At 43.0% G+C, this 21,801-nt stretch overlaps 1 protein-coding gene across 2 annotated transcripts in view; it reads right to left on the bottom strand.

The window, feature by feature from the left end:
- Window positions 1-209: 209 nt before the first annotated feature.
- LOC126159400 (uncharacterized) overlaps window positions 210-21,801 on the bottom strand; it is an 89,121-nt gene continuing 67,529 nt past the window's right edge. For both annotated transcript variants that reach the window (XM_049916516.1, XM_049916517.1), the window contains exons 5-6: window positions 19,674-19,744; window positions 210-862 (exon numbers count right to left, since the gene is read on the bottom strand). In XM_049916516.1, coding sequence (XP_049772473.1) covers window positions 738-862; window positions 19,674-19,744 — 196 coding nt within the window. In that variant the 3' untranslated portion in view covers window positions 210-737. The remainder of the gene's footprint in view (window positions 863-19,673; window positions 19,745-21,801) is intronic.

The raw sequence follows: 21,801 nt of genomic DNA, 5'->3' as shown, positions 1-21,801 counted from the left end.
TGCAACTGGGAATTTATAGATGTTAATCTGGCTTTTTTGTTTGCATTTAGGTTTAGAAGATTGCCACTAGTGCATTAAGAAATCTTACAAGAGTATTTAAATTCCAAATTCTAATTTTTCTTTCTTGTACGATTCATCTTTGCTTCCCTAAAGTGTCTTTAAAACAAAAAATTCTGAAATAAAAAAATTAATAAAAAATAAAAATTGGATTTGCCAACATGGATAGTAAGTATATTTTACACAGTTTTCTTTCGGAAACTTTCACAAATCAATTTAATTTTTAATTAAATACAGTTATTATTCTGCTTTGTTTAACATGATGAAAACTAACACTTCTTTTAGATACAATAATATTTACATGAGGTTAACCACCCTCTCTTACAGAAACATGTTTTTTGTACAAAATGAGAAAAATATTTCAGTGTGAAGCTTAAGTCCTCAATGAGATAGATAAAATTGAATGCAGAGTTTTTTTTATGGTGGGAAGGAGAGTTGCTGAGCTTAAGTTGGTGACATATTTTAAAGTGATAACTTGTGGTAGCAGTGCAGGGTAGTAAAGGACAGGTTGTGAAAAATAGTGATTTTATACTTATTTAATGCTACTGCTTCTTCACACTGAAGATATGTGCAACATTCTTGTTCTGACAGACATATAAAACTTTACACATGAATAGCTAAAATATATTTAATGTCATGGAAATATAAAAGTGTAAGTATTTTTCAGTGTGTTTCATGATTCATTCACAAGAAAAAGCACTCCAGTCTGCAGTGCTGGCTTTTGCAATTTCCTCCCACAACTTATCTTCATTGGGAGATTCGTGTGAAAATGGTTTCACATAGTGAGTCGTCTTATTCACAACATCTGAAGCAAAATTAAGGAAAACATTCACTACAAAGCATGCAAGAGTTTTAACTTACATATACAATATCTAACAATAGTTTACCGAAATACCTACAAGAGCTCATTAAATCAGTGTATGATACACACATATAAACGCTCTGATTTTTTCCCAATATGTTTAAAGGCTATAGTCGCAGCATACTGAATTCCCAAAGCAGGCGACTTAATGCAGAAAAATTGAGTTTTATATCATACCAATGTCAAAGTGAAGAGTCAATACAGGTATCAGCATTTTTATATTCAAACAGCTCAACAAATAAATTACAGAATGTGAACATCACTTAAAAAGTCAATCCTAACTTGTGAAATGAGTGTTGGGGGCAGATGCGGGAATCATTCATCGTCATCTTGGACAAGACCCTAGCAGATGATGGTCGATTCGCTGGAGGGGACCAAACAGCGATGTCATCAGTCCCCTCAGATTAGGGAAGGATGGGGAAGGAAGTCAGCCGTGCCATTTCACAGGAACCATCGCAGCATTTCCCTTAAGTGAACTGTCATTCTCCCGAATGCAAGTCAAGAGTGCTAACCACCGCGCCACCTCGCTCGGTGAGATCCTAGTGGAAGTGTTTTGTAGCTGTCTTCCTCCAACCTGTTAAGACGTGTATATCAGTGTTGTGTTGGCAACTGTGAGAAGTGCTTGTAGAGAGTAATGTTGTGTTTGTATTGATATGGATGAAAGGGAAGGAGAAGATGTCAGATGCAAATCAGACACATCACCTTCACTCCATAGAACACTGCCGATTGGTTTGTAATGTAACACAGGATGTTGGCGTAATTTTTATAGGACTCGTGCATGTGCCAGCCAAACAGAGCCACTGGAAAATTCTTATACCACTAGGTCTTGAAAGTATCAGCCTCTCGAGTCAAGTGCAATCACACGTGTATGTGTTAGTGACCTTAACTGCAGAGGTAGTTTAAGCTCTACACCAAACAAGTACAAAATTAGAGAGAGAAAATGAAACTACACAAAAAAGATGATATTGGTAGTTGATAACTGATAGCTTACAAAGCTCTATTACCATCAACAGAACAGGAAACAGCTGAACAGTTTTGTAATACAGGAATGAGTAATTTAATTTTTAGAACATTTCTCTTAGAGAAAATCAGCAGCCTAGTTAAAATATTTTAATATGGATAAAAAACAGTCTTGGTTGCAGTAAAATACTTATGTATAACAGTAACTGGTTTCAGTCAGAATGTGGCCATCTTCAGATAATTTATACCATGATGGTAAGTGGTGGCAGTGAATGGAGAAAGTGTCGTTGACCCACAAACGTCTGCTGCTCAACTGAGCATTCCAAATAAATATTTTATTGCAGTCAAGACTTTTTTAAATCCATTTTAAAATACAGGAACAGATAAATCATTATCCAAACCTTTTGTATTATGAACTAAAGAAAAACATGCCTAACACAGTAAGATGGCCAATGTTTCAATGTTGATGTTGGAGTCTTCTTCTATGGCTAATTAAGCTGCACTGCTGTACTCTTGGTAACTACTTCCCTCATATTAGACACAAACCCCACTTGTTTATGTTAGACTGCATTTCACTGGCTGTTAATTGCTGATGGTATACGAAAATGTAGCTGCATCGTGACTAACTGCCACTGTGGTAATTGAGGGGCAACTGGTAAACTTGGGTTCTTGCTTATGTTGAGATTTACATTTTCTAAGTAGCGATCAACAACACACATCAGTGCCAAGTATCAGAGTCCCTAGTAGCCAGTAGGAAAACAAAATTATTGAGGCACTGCATGAGATTCCCTTATCTTCTGCAGCAAGAATGTTTGTGTTTCCAAAGTGTTCCTTTGTGTGTTCTTGAATAAGTGCCAGCCATCTGGTACATAACACCCTCACGATCTGGAATACGGAAAGGAATAGCATGAAGGGTACGACAAGCATGTAAATGGCAGTCACCTCAATGTAACCTTAAGAATTGAGGAGACTGACAATATTAAAAGGAAGATCAGGATTTAATTGCCTGTCCACAATGGGGTCATTAAAGAGAGTGCAAGTTTGAGTTTGGGAATGTTGGTAGGGAAGTTGGCTGTGGCCTTTTCAAAGGAACCAGCCTGGCATTCACTTTAAAAATTTAGGAAAACCACACACAATCTACATCTCATGGTTGAACAGAAATTTGAACACCAGTCCTTCCAAACTTGAGTCCATCTTGTTCGATACTGACACTGACGTTGCAGCTCTAGATGTCCTTGTTTGCAAGATATTAGTAGAAAATGTAATGTAGTACAGCTTTCAGAACCTCAACTTTTTGAGGCAAGAAGGATGTAGGTTGCAGTAGGTACTGGGAGATGAAGAACCTTTCACAGGATAGAGTAGCATGGAGAGCTGCATCAAACCAGTCTCTGGACTGAAGACGACGACGGCGACAACAACATCAACATATCTGCATGTGGTCTCAACTCACCATCTTGCAGAAAATTTGGCTGTCCTTGGGACATGGCCCAGATGAGTATCACATCAGTGATGTTGAACATATAGGACAGGAACTTTGGTTCTTGAGGAAGACACTAATGGCTAATGGATATGTTACATTGCAATCAGTAGAAATTTGATCAACATCAAAGCAGGTCGAGGACACGACACCAAATTGCAATTCTGCCCTGCACCAGTTGCATTACTGAATATGGCAGGAAACTCAGAAAGAAAGAAGTTCAGCCGTATTTTCAAGCATTCAGAAGATAAAAAATTAACTTGTTTCAATATAATACAGGAAAACAACACAGAGCTGTTGGTTTTTATCTTTAATGATACTTATACAGATGAAGTAAGGTTCCACAACACAAATTACCATGTCACAAAGGCTTAAATCATCCATTACAACTCACAATTGCCAAATATGGTAAGGAATTTGGTCAGGTAATCAACTTTGAAAGTAGTTCTATACTTGTTAAAGAGATGCACATGCTCCAGAAGAAAGTCCAAGAAGATCTGGAGATGACAGTAGGTCCCAACAATTTTAACTGAGATGGACTGCTATTGGGGGGTAAGCAGCATTGATACTAGGTAACGAGCAACAAGGAATACTGATGCCCAGTGCCTATGTGGACTGCTAATGGTATCCACAGAAAATGTAAATATTAATACAAATGCGACTGTCAAATGCAGTCTCGAAATATAGATATCAACATCAAAGTACATTCACGTGTGCCGCTTCGGCCACAGCAATCACACTGCCTGTCCTATGTCAATCATGATATTGTCTTCAATGATCTATTGCATTAACTTCAAAGTAGCCAAAGAAATGCATTATAAATATAAAAGTTAAAGATTTTTGTCAAATGTAAGAGGCAAAATTTGACACAGCATATCAATCCTGGAAGAAGATTCCACGTCTTACTTGCATAGAGCTCCTGTTGGCTCATTCAAAGAATTCTGCCTGATTTTCCATAATTCTCTCGTTTTTTTTCTCCGTGGAGTCTTTCTACCTTCAGTGCACTTTGTTCCTGGTTTCTTCTGGAGTGCATTTTCTGACCTAACATTCAACTTGTATATTTTGTCTCTGTATAATGTTTCTGTCTTCAATTTCTGTTGGATCGATTTGTGATTTTCTAAGTCAAGTTTGACTAGTGTGGTCCATGGAATTGTTGACTTGATCCCTTGTCTGTATGTCACAATTCTGTTGGTGAGTATGTTGATGTGTGTGTAAAATTTTAACCTTTTTCTGACACCTGCTGCTAGGTCAACTTTAGACCAAGAATTTCTCTCACGATTTTGCATTCTTCCTTCAGTATGTTTTCCATCTTGCTTTCTGTATGCAGTGTTAATGTCACACTTGCATACAGAATTCAGACTTGATCACTATGTTGTAGTGCCTGACTTTGGGCTGAAAGGATATGCATTTCTTATAATATACATTTTGAGTTTTGCTATTAGCTCTCTTCATTTTTTATAGTAGAGTCTTCTGTACGACCTTTCCTACTTCTGCAGGTTTAAGGATGTCACCTAGCTATCTGAAATATGTAACTCCATTTATCTTGGCACATTGTGTGTAATTTTGAGCAGAAGAATGCAGACTGCTGGAAAGAGATTTGCAGGCCAATCCTTTCTGTACATTCTTTTAGTATTTTTATTTATTTGGTTGCTGATAAATGTTTTAAAGAATAGTTTGGATGAGATGACATGGGGGTAATTTGTAATGAACCAAATGCTTACATAAAATTTAATCTGTTCCATGATATATTCATATCATTCTTTGAAAATAGCTTCCCACATAAGCTAATCAGAAAAGACACTTAACAGTCCTGCAAAAAACCATCGATCACTAGAGGAATTAAAGTAGCCTGTGAAAGGAAAAGGGAAATGCATCTATGATATTGAAGTACCTGTGTTATTCTGATTATGATGCAAAGTTCCTTTGCATCATAATCAGAACAACACAGGCACTGCAATGTTGTATTTACCTGCTGATACCAGGCAAGCCACTTTCAAGTACAATGTCTGACCTGTATGGGAATATATATATAATGGATGTACGAGTACAGGTTACAGTCGCACGGTTGACGACATACGGGAGTCCGGGTTTGGCCGTGAGTCGTGCACAGATAGCCAAATGGAAAGTTGACTACTAGCAATAAGTGAGAAATCTGGGTTCGAGTCCCGGTCCGGCACAAATTTTCATTCTACAGCTGATGGTTGTCTTCATTGACAATTGCAAATTCATTTAATGGTAATGTGTCTTTTGGCAAGAACAAGTAGATCATGCAGTAGTTGCACACTAAAAAAACCTACTCAAAACTACTACGAGAGGTTATTAAAAAATCAAAGAACATGCACATAACATCAGAAATCAGTACTTCGAACAGACTTAAAGCTATATGGTATGGAGTGAAATGAGAGACAGGACAACCAGCCACAGAACAAGACAAGAGAAGAGCTGTAAATGATGAGTCACTTGTAGCACACGTATTTAATAACCATTTCTGAAATGTGGCAGAAAGCATAGGGACAAACAGTTCTGAAGCAAAATCAAAGCAGTGTGTCGAAAATGTAACTTCCATAAAATTCAATCATGTGAGTGTATCAAGAACTTCTTCTGAAATTAATAAACATATATTCTCTCAAAAATCTAAGCTCATCTGGTTTTAATGGTGTTTCCAGTAGAGTACTAAAAATCTGTTCCCCTGTAATAAAACCAGTCCTACCTGAAATATGCAATGTATCCCTAACTCAAGGCATTTTTCCACAGAGACTGAAATATGGTGCTGTTAAACCCCTCTTAATGAAAGATGCTAAGAGAGATATCAATAACTACTCATCTGTTTCAGTGCTGACAATATTCTCCAAAATTTTTGAGAAGCTGGTGTATTCTAGAATAATATTAGCAACAACAGTATCCTTGGAAAATCATAGTCTGGGTTTCAGAAGGGTTGCTCTACTGAGAATGCTATTTACAAGTTCACTCACCATATTTTACAAGCATTAAATAATAAAACAGTGCAGGTTGGTATTGTCTGCAACCTCCAAAAAGCACTTTACTCAGTGAATCACAGTACTCTCCTAGGTAGACATTTTATGAGATTGATTGTATAGCCAACCACTGGATGATCCCATATCTAACTAAAAGAATACAGAAAGTTGTACTTAGCAAGTCAATATAGTCCAAGGACATGATTCTGACTGAGGAGAAATGATGTATGGGGTTCCACAACGTTCAGTCTTAGGTCCAGTACTGTTCCTCATATATGTAAAGGTTCTTCCATCTAGTATACAAGAACAATTAGTTCTTTTTGCAGATGGCACTAGTACTGTAATCAATCCAAGCATACAAACAGAAACAGAAGAAATGGTTCGTTCAATAATGTCATACGGTATAATGTTGTGGGGTAACTGATCTTTAAGAAAGTCTTCATTGTGCAAAAAGTGCCATAAGAATAATACGTGGTATTCACCCACAATCGTCCTTTAGCCACCTATTTAAGGAATTGGTCAGTCTGGCTATGGCTTCACAGTATATTTATTCCCTCATTAAGTTTTTTGTAAATAATCCACTATAGTTCAAAATTACAGTACCAGAAGGAAAAAATGACATTCATTATACAACATTAAGGTTGTCCTTAGCACAAACAGGGAGGCACAATGCTTCAACAAAATCTTTTATCACTTACACTGTGATAAAAATGCCTGTTGTAAATGTGGACAATATTACAGTGAGTATATTATCAGGGACACAATCACACAGAATGTGACAGACAATAGGATCAGAGAATAGATTGTGAAATATTCCAATCCTACTCTTGAGCAGGTATTGCAGATCACTAATTACCAAGGCTCTTGTGATTTTGCTGTAGACAGTTTTCAGCACTCTGGTAACATTTGTGCTGTAGAACGGAAAGGTGCAAATAGCTCCAGTGCTACGTGGTCCCGTAAACAGCCACACTTAACAGCACACAAACAGCCTCACGGACAGAACATCGTAACATGTCAACAGCTTAAGTGCAAGCAGTGCTTCGCTCACCAACAGTGTGGTGCAAAATCTTGCCCACAATGCTATTCAGCACATAAACGTGAAGATTGCCTGTCATGCCAAGCCACTTGCTACTCCTGCCACCGAACTGGACATGTACAAAGTGTTTCCATAAAAAGACAAAGTCCTCGGGTCACAATGTGAAACACTTGCTCCCTGCTACGCAAGTGCATGTTGTAAATTCAGAACACGTTGCTCCCACAGAACAATCAATAGTTCCCCTGAAACTTCCTGGCAGATTAAAACTGTGTGCCAGACTGAGACTCGAACTCAGGACCTCTGTCTTTCGCGGTCAAGTGCTCTACCAACTGAGCTACCCAAGCAAGACTCACGCCCCGTCCTCACAGCTTTATTACCACCAGTATCTCGCCTCCTACCTTCGAGTCTCGGTCCGGCACACAGTTTTAATCTGCCAGGAAGTTTTATATCGGCGCACACTCCACTGCAGAGTGAAAATCTCATTCTGGAATAGTTCCCCTGTACAACATCTCTCTACTAAGTTGTATGTACCTTTAGTGATTCCAAGCCATATGGTCAAACTTCAATTAGATACAGGTGCATCAGTGTCCTTGTTAAGCTATGAAACTTATGAACTGTTAGGCAAACCACAACTGTGTCAGTCTACAAATATGCTTACAGCATACAATGGTCAGAACATTCCAGTGATAGGAACACTGAACATTGTAGCCACGTATCGCAATCTGCAGATACAGTTTCCTTTCAAGTTCTACGAAGTAGACAATCAGTTAATATTTTTGGTCTCTACTTGTTTGAACTAAAACTGTCGCCTATGTGATAGCTATGTCTCATTTCAATTCAAGTGACAGTATTGCTAAGCTCTGTGACGAATTTCAAAAACTGTTTGCTTCTGGCGTACGTAAAGCCAATAACTTTGTAGCGCACATCATGCTTAAAGACAACACCCAGCCGCGCTTTTTCACAGTATGTGCAGTGCCTGTAGCACTTTGTGAACAGGTTGCGAAAGAACTGGCTCACTGGCAAAATAATGGCATAATCGTACCATCTCTGCAAGTCAGTGGTCTTCCCGAGTAGTTTATATTCACAAATAATCAGGAAAAATTAGGATTTGTACTGACTTCAAAGCCACTGTCAGTCCTCAGGCAGTTATGCATTACCTCGATGTGACAGACTCGTGGATCACTTAGGCACAGGTCGCTATTTTTCAAAAACTGACCTTCGCAATACCTACCTGTGTCTTCAACACACATTTAGGACTTTTCAAGTCCCTTTGTTTGCCTTTCAGTAGCACATCAGCACATGCCATTTTTCAACACTACTTAGAACAGCTAACTACTTCTGTGCCTTCATGTACAAATTACAGGGACAATATTGTAGTTGCTGGCTGCAATTCTCGAGTTGTTCATCCGACACAGGCACATTTGCAAGCAATACATGCTCTCTAACCATGTCAGAATGTAAAAGAATTGCAATCTGGCTTAGGGAAGTCTCAATTACTACATTCGGTTCATCCCTAACAAATGGTGAGGCTGAACGTTTTGTTCGCATGTTCAAAAAGCGAATGGACTAACTTTGCTCGCATCATCGATGCCAACAAGCCTTGCTTCACTTCTTGTCCACTTCTCACTCTCAGCGCCACAACAGGCCTTCGTTGGCAGATTTGCTACACGGGCGATGCCACCGCACACTCTCGCATTTGCTCCAACCCCTGCTGCAGCTGGAACCTACAGATTCTAGTCAGCCGACATACCAGATTAGCCAACATGTGTTTCACAGAATCTATGGCAGAAAGAAGTCACGGGAATGCGGCATCATTACTACTTCAATTGGTTCACACACGTTTCAGATTCGAGGTCCCGATGAATTGCAGAAGCGGCACCTAAAATTCGCCTCTGTCGCTTGCAAAGTTCTGCCACTTCTTGTATGTTCACAGCTTCTTCGGCTTCCTGGTCGACACAACCCAAGCACCACCCTTCACAGTGGGGTCACGCAATGCTGTTTTCGGACCTCGAGCCGACGGGCATCAATCTGACACCGCATTTGCCCACTAGCAGATGTCCGGCAGCACCTGCCACGTTACCACTGCCGGGTCAGCACCGTGCCGAGGCCTACCGAGGGGCCTCCAGTTAGAAAGATGCCGTTGCGGATTCACGCCATCAAGAAGATGCCCTCACAACGGATGCCAGGACACACCTCCTGCACCGTTTTTCGGCCGGTGTTCCCTCGCGATCTCGAGACGGTAGTCAGGGTGCGAGCAGCGACTCGGCATCGGCTACAGCAACGGTCGCCGCTCCGACAACGGTTCCGACACCTGTGCCGCCTCCTCACTGTCGATATGGTGCTCAGCCGTACGTGACAATGGTGTGGTGGTTTGGGGAGGAGGAGTGCTGTGTCTTCTGAACAAGACACAGCCAGGGAAAAGCACCACAGGCACAATGATGCGAGCTGGTACAAGTGCCACAGACACTCTCCACTCGTTTGAGTTTCACCAGCGCCACAGGCGGCACTGAGGACGAAGACATCAAATCCGCCTCAGCCAATTGCCAACCGAGTACAATCTGCCACTGACTGGACGACAACAGACGGAAGGCCACTCGGAAGATAGAAAAGCAGTTCTCGCCTACACGGTTATAGATCCTCGTCCAGAGCTGACTTAGACAGGGAACGCTGTCTAGTGAACTCTTAGAAGTCAACAGACAATTATTGTAAATTGCATTTGCTATGTACTGTGAAGTTTACTTACTATTATTTGCACTTAGCCATTGAGGGCCTTTTTTGTTATATTACAAGCAGTGTTGCAGACTATTATTCAACAAGTCACAAAGATAAGTAAACCTTTATAACTCACTTGTGTGACTGTTACAAACTGTTGGAGTGTTGTAGAAACTTCGTTGTCCTATCCTGTTACGTGACCATACGCCATAGCTGTGTAATAGTGGCAGAAAAAAATTGTCTTAGCAGTGTACTGCACCAGAAGCCATTTCACAAACTCACGAACTCGGCCTTCCGTAACGACAGTGTCAACTCGGCCTCCACAACAATAGCGTTGAGGTCTTTACAAAACCAGCAACAAGTGTTTACAAAAAAATTATTTTTTGTTTCCACTGCAGGGAGGCCTTTCAATGCACCACAGTAACAAATCTAATTTTCAAAACTTGAAAATTTATCGCTACTGACTATGCTTCCCCTACAGATTGTTGGAAATGTGAAAGAAATTTTGCTGCGTAATATCGATCTAATGTAGAACATTAATAACAACAAATTGTTGCTCGTTGTTTCTAGAACAATGCAGTACTTCACACACAGCAAGCATAACATTTAACTCATAAAAATGTAATAGAAAACACACACTTGACAACAGTAAACTTCACCCAAAATGTGTCATGTGCAAAACAAATTAGACAAAGAATTGTAACTTGCAGCAGCAACTCTATTGACACAAATACTAAAACAATTGTTTTTACAGTCTTAAGTTTAAACATTCACTTTATAAGGATGCAGTTAAAGAGTTTAGTGCTATTGCAAAACTAGTCTGTATGCCAACATTTGTAACACTATGTAATGTGACTTATGTTACAGTCCAGCAAGCACATCTGAGTGGAAATTGCTGCATATATTCTTGCTTTCTGATTGATCATCTTAACTTAGTACTATGTTTCCAAATTTAGAAATTTCTCTGTAGAAAAGAAATAATGCCAGTTTTTGATTGTTTTCTTGAAATATCATCTATATTCTACAATGAAAGTAGTGTACTTTAAGACTAAAATCAAGTACACACTTCATATCCTGACGGTCAGGGAACTATTTAACATAACGCAATGCGTTCATTGTAGACTATGAATTAACAGTAAACTCACAATTACTAGGAAAATGAGGCACAAAATTATCGACCAAAACACTAAGATGTTGACAGTAAGAATCAGCTGTGAACTGTGGCACTCACTGTTACAATTATAGTGTGACATTTGAAAAAATAAAAAATAGCCACAAACAAATTTTAGAAATTTTGTCAAAAATAGGTCCGAATTTAAAAATGGTTTGATATACTTAAAAGCTAAATTTTCCTATGTTCAGGAATTTCTTGAAAGCAGGTTTTACTATATATGAGAATTGCCATGATGTTACACACTATTAAAACTAAACCCAATTAAACATAAATCAGAAGTTCTCCGCGGTAGACTGTTATTCTACCATGATGTGCAGGTCATGTGAATGCTAGGATGGTTTGTTAAGCAAGGCCACAATCAACTTCACCTATCCATATCCGACTATTATTACAATCAAATTTGAAGCACTGTTCCCTGCTTGCAGAAAATAATAATGAATCTCCTTCCTGCAACTAAACAAACCAAAACAAAAATTGTGTTCTTGCAAGAAGGCAGACCCACTTTAATTCAGTATCATACCTGACTAAGTCAGTACTGTGTAGTAGTTGTGTGTTTTAGGTGTGTGTGTGTGTGTTGTGTGTGTGTGTGTGTGTGTGTGTGTGTGTGTGTGTGTGTGTTTTTTGTCTATCTTTGACAAAGGGCTTGTTGGACAAAAGCTTATTTTGTGACAGTCTGCTCACTGTGCCTACCTACGACTCACGATCTCCGCTATATGGTTAGTAGCAACAATCTTTTTAATAATATTGTTAGCACTGTTACTCTGCCTCCAATGGCTTCTAAAGTAACAAACAAACAGTGACGTTACTTCCTTTCTCGCATAACTTTAAAACAATTACATACATAAAATCTTGCAACAACTGCAACCATGCAATACTTTTTTTGTCATATTGGCCACTGTAAATTACGTAAGGGGCTTAATGAAATAATTGTTTTCTACTGCATGTGTTATGCATGAAGGGAAGTTTTGTAGTAGCACGTCAAAAGTCAGAAATGAGGTAACTGATCAAAGTGAAGTAACAATAACAACAGCAATGTATTTATTGAAATATAAAGGAAGAAAGAAATGATACTTCACAAAATGAATATGACACTCACAATTGACTTGTTTTTGAGCCACAAATTAATTGCATACCGAGTGTGTAGAAATGTCATGTACTGCCTAAAACATGTTTATTAAAATATTGGGACAAAAAGTATACTGATGGGTAACTGAATTAGAGGTATCAGCCTTATCCCAACAACAGCAATACTTCAACTAGGTATGCAACCATGGTGCCATTACCCCTTGTATTTGCAGTCCAAGTGGAAATCACACGAGATTTCTGTACATTTGGTGATGATCAGACACATGAGAAATTTCTATTCTGATGCTGAGCATTGAGCTCTCAGTTGCCCACCATGAGACAAATTTACTATGAATACACTGACTTGGGTAAAATCACAACCACCAGGGTCAAGTCTTAATGTTAACAGCATCGCCTGACAGCAATAGCCTAGTTTAGATTATAAGAGCAAACAATTCAATGTTCAAAAGCAACAACAATATGTGCAATGATATTCCCATCAAAGCAATTACCTCACTGAGGAATACAGAGCCGAGTACTCTACTAGCCCTGCATCATAGGGCGCACAGAAAAACATGTGTGCACAACATATCTAATACATGCTCACACCATAAAAGACTGCTTCCTCGACTATGAAGTTACGGAACTGGTTAGTACACACAAATGACAAAGTGTAAGTCACTCAAAAAGTGAGATATATTTAATATTAATAGCAACATTATTGTATGGCAAATACTTGTGAATGAGAAAAGAACACACTTTAATCTGTATGTCAACAATCTTCATAACACAACAGTATCACAACCTGCTGGTAGATCATGTGCATTTGTCTGTCCACCTACTTAAAATGTGTATATCTAAACAGGACATTACTTTAATCACTCTTGCATTACATGAAAGAGATTTAATCACCTCTTCACAAAGTTTCTACATAGCCCCAAAAGTCAAATGAGTTTCATCATATTGAGCAAATGTAGTATGTGCACGACTGTTCTTCACAAATTGTGGTTGCAATTGAACGGTTGTCTCTTCCAAAACATATGTTTCACAGACTCCACGGCATGATGAATAATAATCATGATAATACATGATAATAGTAAAAGATGGTGCTACATGCTATAGTGAATGCTTTCTTTTTTTTTCTTTTTTTCTTTTTTTTTGTGGTTTTAGGGTGCACAACTTCAATGGTCATTAGCGCCCTGACTACTCTAAGAATGCACCGCGAGGCACAAGTTGACAACAACAACTAAAATGGAAAACACGATAAAAGACAGACGGACGGGCATAGGATTAAAAAACAACATCATCAAATGTCCTTAGCGAGGTTTGTCAAATTGATAAAACAAAGAACACGAGCAGCTGCTCGTGGGTCATCCGCTAAAATGGCATCGAAAGTATTAGGCAGGTTAAGATCGAGGCGCAGTGTGTTAAGATCTGGACAAGACATTAAAATGTGTCTAACCGTCAGCAAGTGCCCACATGGGCAGAACAGCGCCGGCGCAGCCGTCAGCAGATGGCGATGGCTGAACCGGCAGTGTCCAATTCTTAACCGGGCTAAAACGACCTCCTCCCGCCGAGAAGGGCGTGAGGAGGACGTCCAAGCCACGGGAAGTGGTTTTAAGGCCCGAAGCTTGTTGTCGGTAAGTGCAGCCCAATCGGCATGCCACAGCGACACAATGCGCCGACAAATGACCCTGCTAAAATCGGACGAAGGGACACAACAAGAAGCTGTCCGAGGCTGGAGGACCGCAGCCTTGGCCGCGGCATCTGCAGCTTCGTTCCCAGGGATACCGACATGGCCAGGAACCCACATAAAGCTAACCGGAGAACCGACGTCCACCAGCTGCTGAAGAGAGCGTTGGATCCGGTGTACAAAAGGGTGAACCGCGTACAGATCACTGAGGCTCTGGATGGCGCTCAGGGAATCTGAGTAGATGACATAAGCAGAATGTCGGTGGCGGCAGATGTAAAGAACAGCCTGGTAGAGGGCAAAGAGCTCAGCTGTGAAGACCGAACAATGGCCATGGAGCCGGTATTTGAAACTGTGTGCCCCAACAATAAAGGAACACCCGACCCCGTCATTGGTCTTAGGGCCATCTGTATAAATGAAAGTCATGTTGATGAACTTCGAACGAAGTTCCAAAAAACGGGAGTGGTAGACCGAACCGGGGGTGACCTCTTTTGGGAGCGAGCTGAGGTCAAGGTGAACGCGGACCTGAGCCTGGAGCCAAGGTGGCGTGCGGCTCTCGCCCACTCGAAAGGTTCCAGGGAGTGAAAAATTAAGGTGTTGAAGGAGGCGACGAAAGCGAACTCCAGGGGGTAGCAGGGCAGAGACATACAACCCGTATTGACGGTCAGGAGTGTCGTCAAAAAAGGAACGATAAGACGGATGGTCGGGCATTGACAGTAGCCGACAGGCATACCGACAAAGCAGTATATCGCGCCGGTAGGTGAGTGGCAATTCGCCAGCGTCAGCATGAAGACTCTCTACGGGACTGGTATAAAATGCTCCGATCGCAAGTCGTAAACCCCGATGTTGTATGGAGTTGAGGCGGCGTAAGATGGATGGCCGTGCAGAGGAGTATACGAAGCTCCCATAATCCAGCTTGGAGCGGACGATCGACCGATATAGACGAAGGAGGACGGTTCGATCCGCTCTCCACGACATACCACTGAGAACACGGAGGACATTTAAAGAACGGGTACAACGGGCGGCCAAATATGACACATGTGGAGACCAGCTAAGTTTCCTGTCAAAGGTAAGGCCTAAAAATTTGGTTGTCTCCACGATTGGGAGAGCAACGGGACCGAGTCGTAAGGACGATGGGAGAAACTCTTTGTAACGCCAGAAGTTAATACAGACCGTCTTCTCGGCAGAAAAACGGAAGCCATTGGTGACACTCCAGGAGTAAAGACGGTCAAGAGAACGCTGAAGACAGCGCTCCAGGACACGTGTACACTGCGCGCTGCAATAGATGGTAAAATCGTCCACAAAAAGGGAGCCTGATACATCAGCTGGGAGGCAATCCATTATTGGATTGATCGCGAAGGCGAAGAGAGCGACGCTCAAAACTGAGCCCTGTGGCACCCCATTCTCCTGGCGAAAGGTGTCGGACAGGACAGAACCCACACGTACCCTGAACTGTCGATCCATTAAAAAGGAACGAATAAAAAGAGGGAGGCGACCACGAAGGCCCCATGTATGCATGGTGCGGAGAATGCCCGCCCTCCAACAGGTGTCGTAAGCCTTCTCCAAATCAAAGAACACAGCCGCGGTCGGGCGCTTCCGCAAGAAGTTATTCATAATGAAGGTCGACAAGGTAACCAGATGGTCAACAGCAGAGCGGCGCCTACGAAATCCACATTGTACATTGGTAAGTAGGCGTCGAGACTCGAGCAGCCAAACCAATCGAGAGTTAACCATTCGCTCCATCACTTTACAGACACAGCTGGTAAGCGAGATAGGGCGATAACTGGAAGGCAAGTGCTTGTCCTTCCCCGGCTTAGGAATCGGGACAACAATAGACTCACGCCAGCATGCGGGAACATGTCCCTCAATCCAGATGCGATTGTATGTACGAAGAAGAAAACCTTTACCCGCAGGAGAAAGGTTCTTCAGCATCTGAATATGAATATAATCAGGCCCAGGAGCGGAGGACCGTGATCGGCCAAGTGCGGTTTCGAGTTCCCGCATGGTGAATGGGGCATTATAACTTTCACAATTCGAGGAGCGGAAGTCAGGTGGCCTAGCCTCCTCTGCCTGTTTGCGGGGGAGGAAGGCAGGGTGGTAATGAGCGGAGCTCGAAACCTCTGCAAAAAAGCGGCCGAAGGCATTGGAGACAGCCTCAGGGGCCACAAGGACTTCATTCGCGACCTTCAAGCCAGAAACTGGGGAGTGGACCTTAGTGCCAGATAGCCGGCGCAGGCTACCCCAGACAACAGAAGAAGGAGTAAAACTGTTGAAGGTGCTTGTGAATGCAGCCCAGCTGGCTTTCTTGCTTTCTTTAATAATACGACGACACTGAGCACGTAATCGTTTATAATTAATACAATTCGCCACTGTAGGGTGGCGTTTAAAGGTGTGTAAAGCACGTCGACGAGCACGTAAAGCGTCTCTACATGCTGCGGTCCACCAGGGGACCGGTACGCGACGTGGAGAAGAAGTAGGGTGAGGGATGGAATATTCAGCAGCAGCGAGAATGACTTCCGTGAGGTGTGCGACCTGACGATCGCAGCTTGTGAAGGTTTGATCCTGAAAGGTCGCCCTGGAAGAGAAGAGCCCCCAGTCTGCCTTGGAGATGGTCCAACTAGAGGAGCACGGAGAGGGAGTATGCTGCAGGAGATGGATAACACACGGGAAGTGGTCGCTCGAATATGTATCAGCAAGTGCATACCACTCAAACCGGCGTGCAAGTTGGGGAGTACATATAGAGAGGTCTAAATGGGAATAGGTGTGAGATGTGTCCGAAAGAAAAGTAGGGGCGCCAGTATTGAGGCAGACAAGATTGAGCTGGTTGAAAAGGTCTAACAAGGAGCCCCTCGGGCAGGATGCTGGAGAGCCCCAAAGGGGATGGTGGGCATTGAAGTCTCCAGTTAACAAAAATGGTGCAGGTAGCTGAGCAATAAGTTGCATCATGTCTGCCCTGGTAACGGCAGATGACGATGGAGTGTAAACGGTACAAAAGGAAAACGTAAAAGTGGGGAGAGTAATGCGGATGGCAACTGCCTGCAGGCCGGTGTGCAACGTGATGGGATCGTAGTAAATATCATCCCGGACCAGCAACATAACCCCTCCATGAGCTGGGATACCTACCACAGGGGGTAGGTCAAAATGCACAGAGGTGTAGTGTGCCAAGGCAATCTGATCGCATGGGCGTAGCTTCGTTTCCTGGAGGGCTACGATGAGCGGACGATGCAAGCGGAGCAGCAACTTCAAGTCCTCTTGGTTGGAGCGAATGCTGCGAATATTCCAGTGAATAAGTGCCATCGTAAGAAAAGGAGGATGAGAGAAGGGGTCACCGCGAAGGCCGCTTAGGGCCGGGCTTCGAGCGAGCACTGCCGCCGCTATCAGTAGGTGGACAGTCATCGTCCATGGGGTCTATAGAGTCATCGGCCATCTCGGGAGGATGGCCGGGAGGGGGAGCTTCCTCCGCCGGTGAACGGCCAGATGTACGGCTACCAGCGGTGCGGCCAGGTGAAACGGATGACGGCCTGGGGCGGCAACCGCTGGGTGGCGCAGGAGAAGAAATGCGCCGTGGCGGAGAAGGAGAACTGTGCTTCCTATGCGCCTTTTTGGAAGGACGTTTGGTGGAAGTACCGGTCGAAGGCTGGGAGGTCGAGGGACGGAGGAAGTCTGCACGGGATGGTTCCTTCTTGAAGGCCCGTGCATCTGACTTCGGGGTCTTCGACTTAGCAGAAGCTGAGGAAGGGGCTAGTGTCTGTGGGGTGATGGGAGGAAGAGGAGACGTCGAACGCGCGATCTTAGCACTGGCCGAACGGACGACCGTGGTGCTGAAGGTCAGATCGCATGTCTGGGTTGCTACCTCCCGGGTAGTCCGAGGAGAGGCGAGGACAGTACTGTATTTCCCCGCTGGGAGCAGCGTGGGCTTCCTACTAGCCAATAGCTTGCGAGCAGCCGAGGTGGACACTTTCTCTTTGACACGAATTTCTTGGATACAGCGTTCTTCCTTATAGACAGGACAGTCGCAGGAGGATGCGGCATGGTCACCCTGACAGTTCACACAACGAGGAGACGGAGGTGGACAGTCACCCTCATGGGCATCCCTGCCACAAGTGACACATTTAGCCGCATTGGAACAAGACTGTCGAGTGTGATTGAAACGCTGACACTGGTAGCAGCGCGTAGGTGTTGGGACATAGGGGCGAACAGAAATAACCTCGTAGCCCGCCTTGATGCGCGATGGCAGCTTAACACTATCGAAGGTCAAGAAAAGTGTCCGGGTCGGTACAAGGACATTGTTGACCTTTTTCATGACCCGATGGACAGCCGTCACGCCCTGCTCAGCGAGGAAAGATTGAAGCTCCTCGTCAGTCAATCCGTCGAGGGAGCTAGTATAGACTACACCACGAGACGAATTCAAAGTTCGGTGGGCCTCCACCCGGACAGGGAACGTGTACAGGAGGGTGGCCCGAAGCAGTTTTTGTGCCCGAAAGGCACTCTCAGTTTCTAGAAATAAGGTGCCGTTACGCAACCTGGTACAAGATTTGACAGATCCGGCTGTGGCATCTACGCCCTTCTGAATAACGAAAGGGTTGACAGAGGAAAAATCCTTTCCGTCCTCAGATCGAGAAACTACGAGGAACTGTGGGGCAGGCGGTAGTACTTTTGTCACTGTTGGCTGGTCACGTTTCCGTTTTTGGGCGGAAGTCGAGAGAGATGGAGTAGAATCCATTGCGGAGGAATCCCCCACGATTGCCAGCGTCTCCGATGGCGCGCTCCTTCCTTGTGGGGACCCTCTCAGAGGGCACTTGCCTTAGGTGAATGTTTACACCTCAGGTCACACCTCCCGAGGAACAGACGGAGGGACCAATCGGCATGGTCAGAAGGTATCAGCTCAGGCAATCACCCCTCCCCGGGCCTGGCCTTTACCAGGGGGTACGCGCGTGCCTTACATGTCTACCCAGGGCGGGGACTTACGCGTTACCCCGTCACCGGCTACGCGTGCGAACACGTGGGTCGGCCTTCAGGCACGCACAGGGAGGAAGGAAGAAGAGGAAAAAGAAGAGAGAGGGAGAAAGAGGACAGACTGTCTCAAACACCAAGGCGGAGACCAGAGAAGGCAAGGAGAAGAAGGCAATGAGAAGGCAAGGAGAAGAAGGCAATGAGAAGGCAAGGAGAAAAAGGCAATGAGAAGGCAAGGAGAAAAAGGCAATGAGAAGGCAAGGAGAAAAAGGCAATGAGAAAAAGGCAATGAGAAGGCAATGAGAAAAAGGCAATGAGAAGGCAAGGAGAAAAAGGCAATGAGAAAAAGGCAATGAGAAGGCAAGGAGAAAAAGGCAATGAGAAGGCAAGGAGAAGTCAAGGGAAAGAGTAAAGAAGACAGTGAGGTGGAGAAGAGCAAAGAAAGGAACCAACAAAAGGAAGGAAGAAACGAGAAGTGAAAAACCAAAAAGACAACGATTATAGGTTGTGGAACCGTCCGTCTCCGGACGCAGGCGCTAACTACCCCCGTGAGGGGGATGGACTCCTTTTAGTCGCCTCTTACGACAGGCAGGAATACCTCGGGCCTATTCTAATCCCCGGACCCGCAGGGGGGTGTGAATGCTTTCTTAACACATCTGAACATCACTGTAAATCAAAATCAGAAGAAATATGTTATTCTATTAAAGGATACAGCCCCGAGGTGCCTTAGCTTTATAATCCCAGCGCACTCCAGTTATGTCTTTGTAGAGCTGGTATTTGAGCCTGTGAACAAACAAAGAATTGCAAGCAAGTGATCTAGGCTAATTACCTCAAGAAAATTTCAGTTACAGTTATTAATTTCCATTTAAGTTATTCTGAGAGAGATACTGTGTGTTAATTGTATGCAGGCTGATTGCAGAGGGTGTTGCAGGGAGTGGAGAAAGCGCACCCATCCCCACATAGATTGTCGCAGGGTAAGAAGGCAAGAGGGGGGGGGGGGGGGGGGCAGCCTTGCTTATCTCCAGTACTTCACACTTTCGCAAAAGCCAAAAGCACGCATGGAGGTAAAGATGACTTAAATTTTTTTCACAGCCGAAGCTGAAATCACCTTATGTATTGACATATTCATAAAGATCCTAACTGCAATAGTTATATACACTTATACAACAGAAAGAGAATGAATCACTTACATTAGATGTAGTTATGCTTATGATTTCATTGATGGCAGATGTGGCCATATTATGATGATTTCATCGACAGCAATTTCGATGACACCAAGTGCCAATTATTTTTTGACTTTATCGGTGCTGAACAGCGGAACCTATTATTCTTCCTCTACTTCTGCCCTTTACTCCAAAATCCTTCTCGACCCTTGGCAGTAACTAACTGGAAGGAACTTTTCTTAAGAGCCCTCAAATCCCCTGATGTGTTGTGCCCCCAATATGCCTTTCAATATTTTCCTATACCAATTCTATTGTGTTTAGACTGTGATTATAAGGTGTGACTGTATGACACTATGTCCTTGCTTTCAGCCTAGTCCATAACATACGACTTCTCAGGTGGCTTATTCTCACAAACTATAGTGTACAGCACATCTTTTCTCACACCTTCTCAAAGTTTGTCAAATTCATCTGGCCGTGATAAGTGGTCTTCCGTCAATTTTGCGCAGCATGGAAGTTACGCTTCCCTGACGAACTCATTCTTGGTTCTGACAATTGCAAACTACAAGTCCTCTCGAAACATTGCTGATTATGACATCTGGACATGGAGAAGAAATAAAAACTTTGAGGTTCGCCGATGACATTGTAATTCTGTCAGACAGAGCAAGGACTTGGAAGAGCAGTTGAACGGAATCGATGGTGTCTTGAAGGGAGGATATATGATGAACATCAACAAAAGCAAAACAAGGATAATGGAATGTAGTCGAATTAAGTCGGGTGATGCTGAGGGAATTAGATTACGAAATGAGACACTTAAAGTAGTAAAGGAGTTTTGCTATTTGGGGAGCAAAATAACTGAGGATGGTCGAAGCAGAGAGGATGTAAAATGTAGACTGGCAATGGAAAGGAAAGCGTTTCTGAAGAGAAATTTGTTAACATCGAGTATAGATTTAAGTGTCAGGAAGTCATTTCTGAAAGTATTTGTATGGAGTGTAGCCATGTATGGAAGTGAAACATGGATGGTAAATAGTTTGGACAAGAAGAGAATAGAAGCTTTCGAAATGTGGTGCTACAGAAGAACGCTGAAGATTAGATGGGTAGATCACATAACTAATGAAGTGTTGAATAGGATTGGGGAGAAGAGAAGTTTGTGGCACAACTTGACCAGAAGAAGGGATCGGTTGGTAGGATATGTTCTGAGGCATCAAGGGATCACCAATTTAGTAATGGAGGACAGCGTGGAGGGTAAAAATCGTAGGGGGAGGCCGAGAGATGAATACATTAAGCAGATTCAGAAGGATGTAGGTTGCAGTACGTACTGGGAGATGAAGAAGCTTGCACAGGATAGAGTAGCATGGAGAGCTGCATCAAACCAGTCTCGGGACTGAAGACCACAACGACAATACCCTCTTCATCTAATTCCCAATTCGTATGCCAGCATTTACCTCACAGTAGATTACCATCAATCTACAATTCACCACTAAATTACTGTACTACTCTCTCATCTGTCATCTATTTCACTCTATGAACACATGTCCAACTGTGACCATTGTTCACAAAAAAATCTGAAAATTAACTGCAAAACATATACCTCCCAAACTGACAGCAAATATCTTGACAGATTAATAAAACAACAATATCATTCTGTGAGAGGTAATACAAATTAACAAGCTGTTTTAA

The sequence above is a fragment of the Schistocerca cancellata genome, unplaced genomic scaffold, assembly GCF_023864275.1.
Source record: "Schistocerca cancellata isolate TAMUIC-IGC-003103 unplaced genomic scaffold, iqSchCanc2.1 HiC_scaffold_1132, whole genome shotgun sequence".
In the NCBI taxonomy this organism is placed as follows: Eukaryota; Metazoa; Arthropoda; class Insecta; order Orthoptera; family Acrididae; genus Schistocerca; species Schistocerca cancellata.
This window is presented reverse-complemented; position numbering and strand designations above follow the sequence as displayed.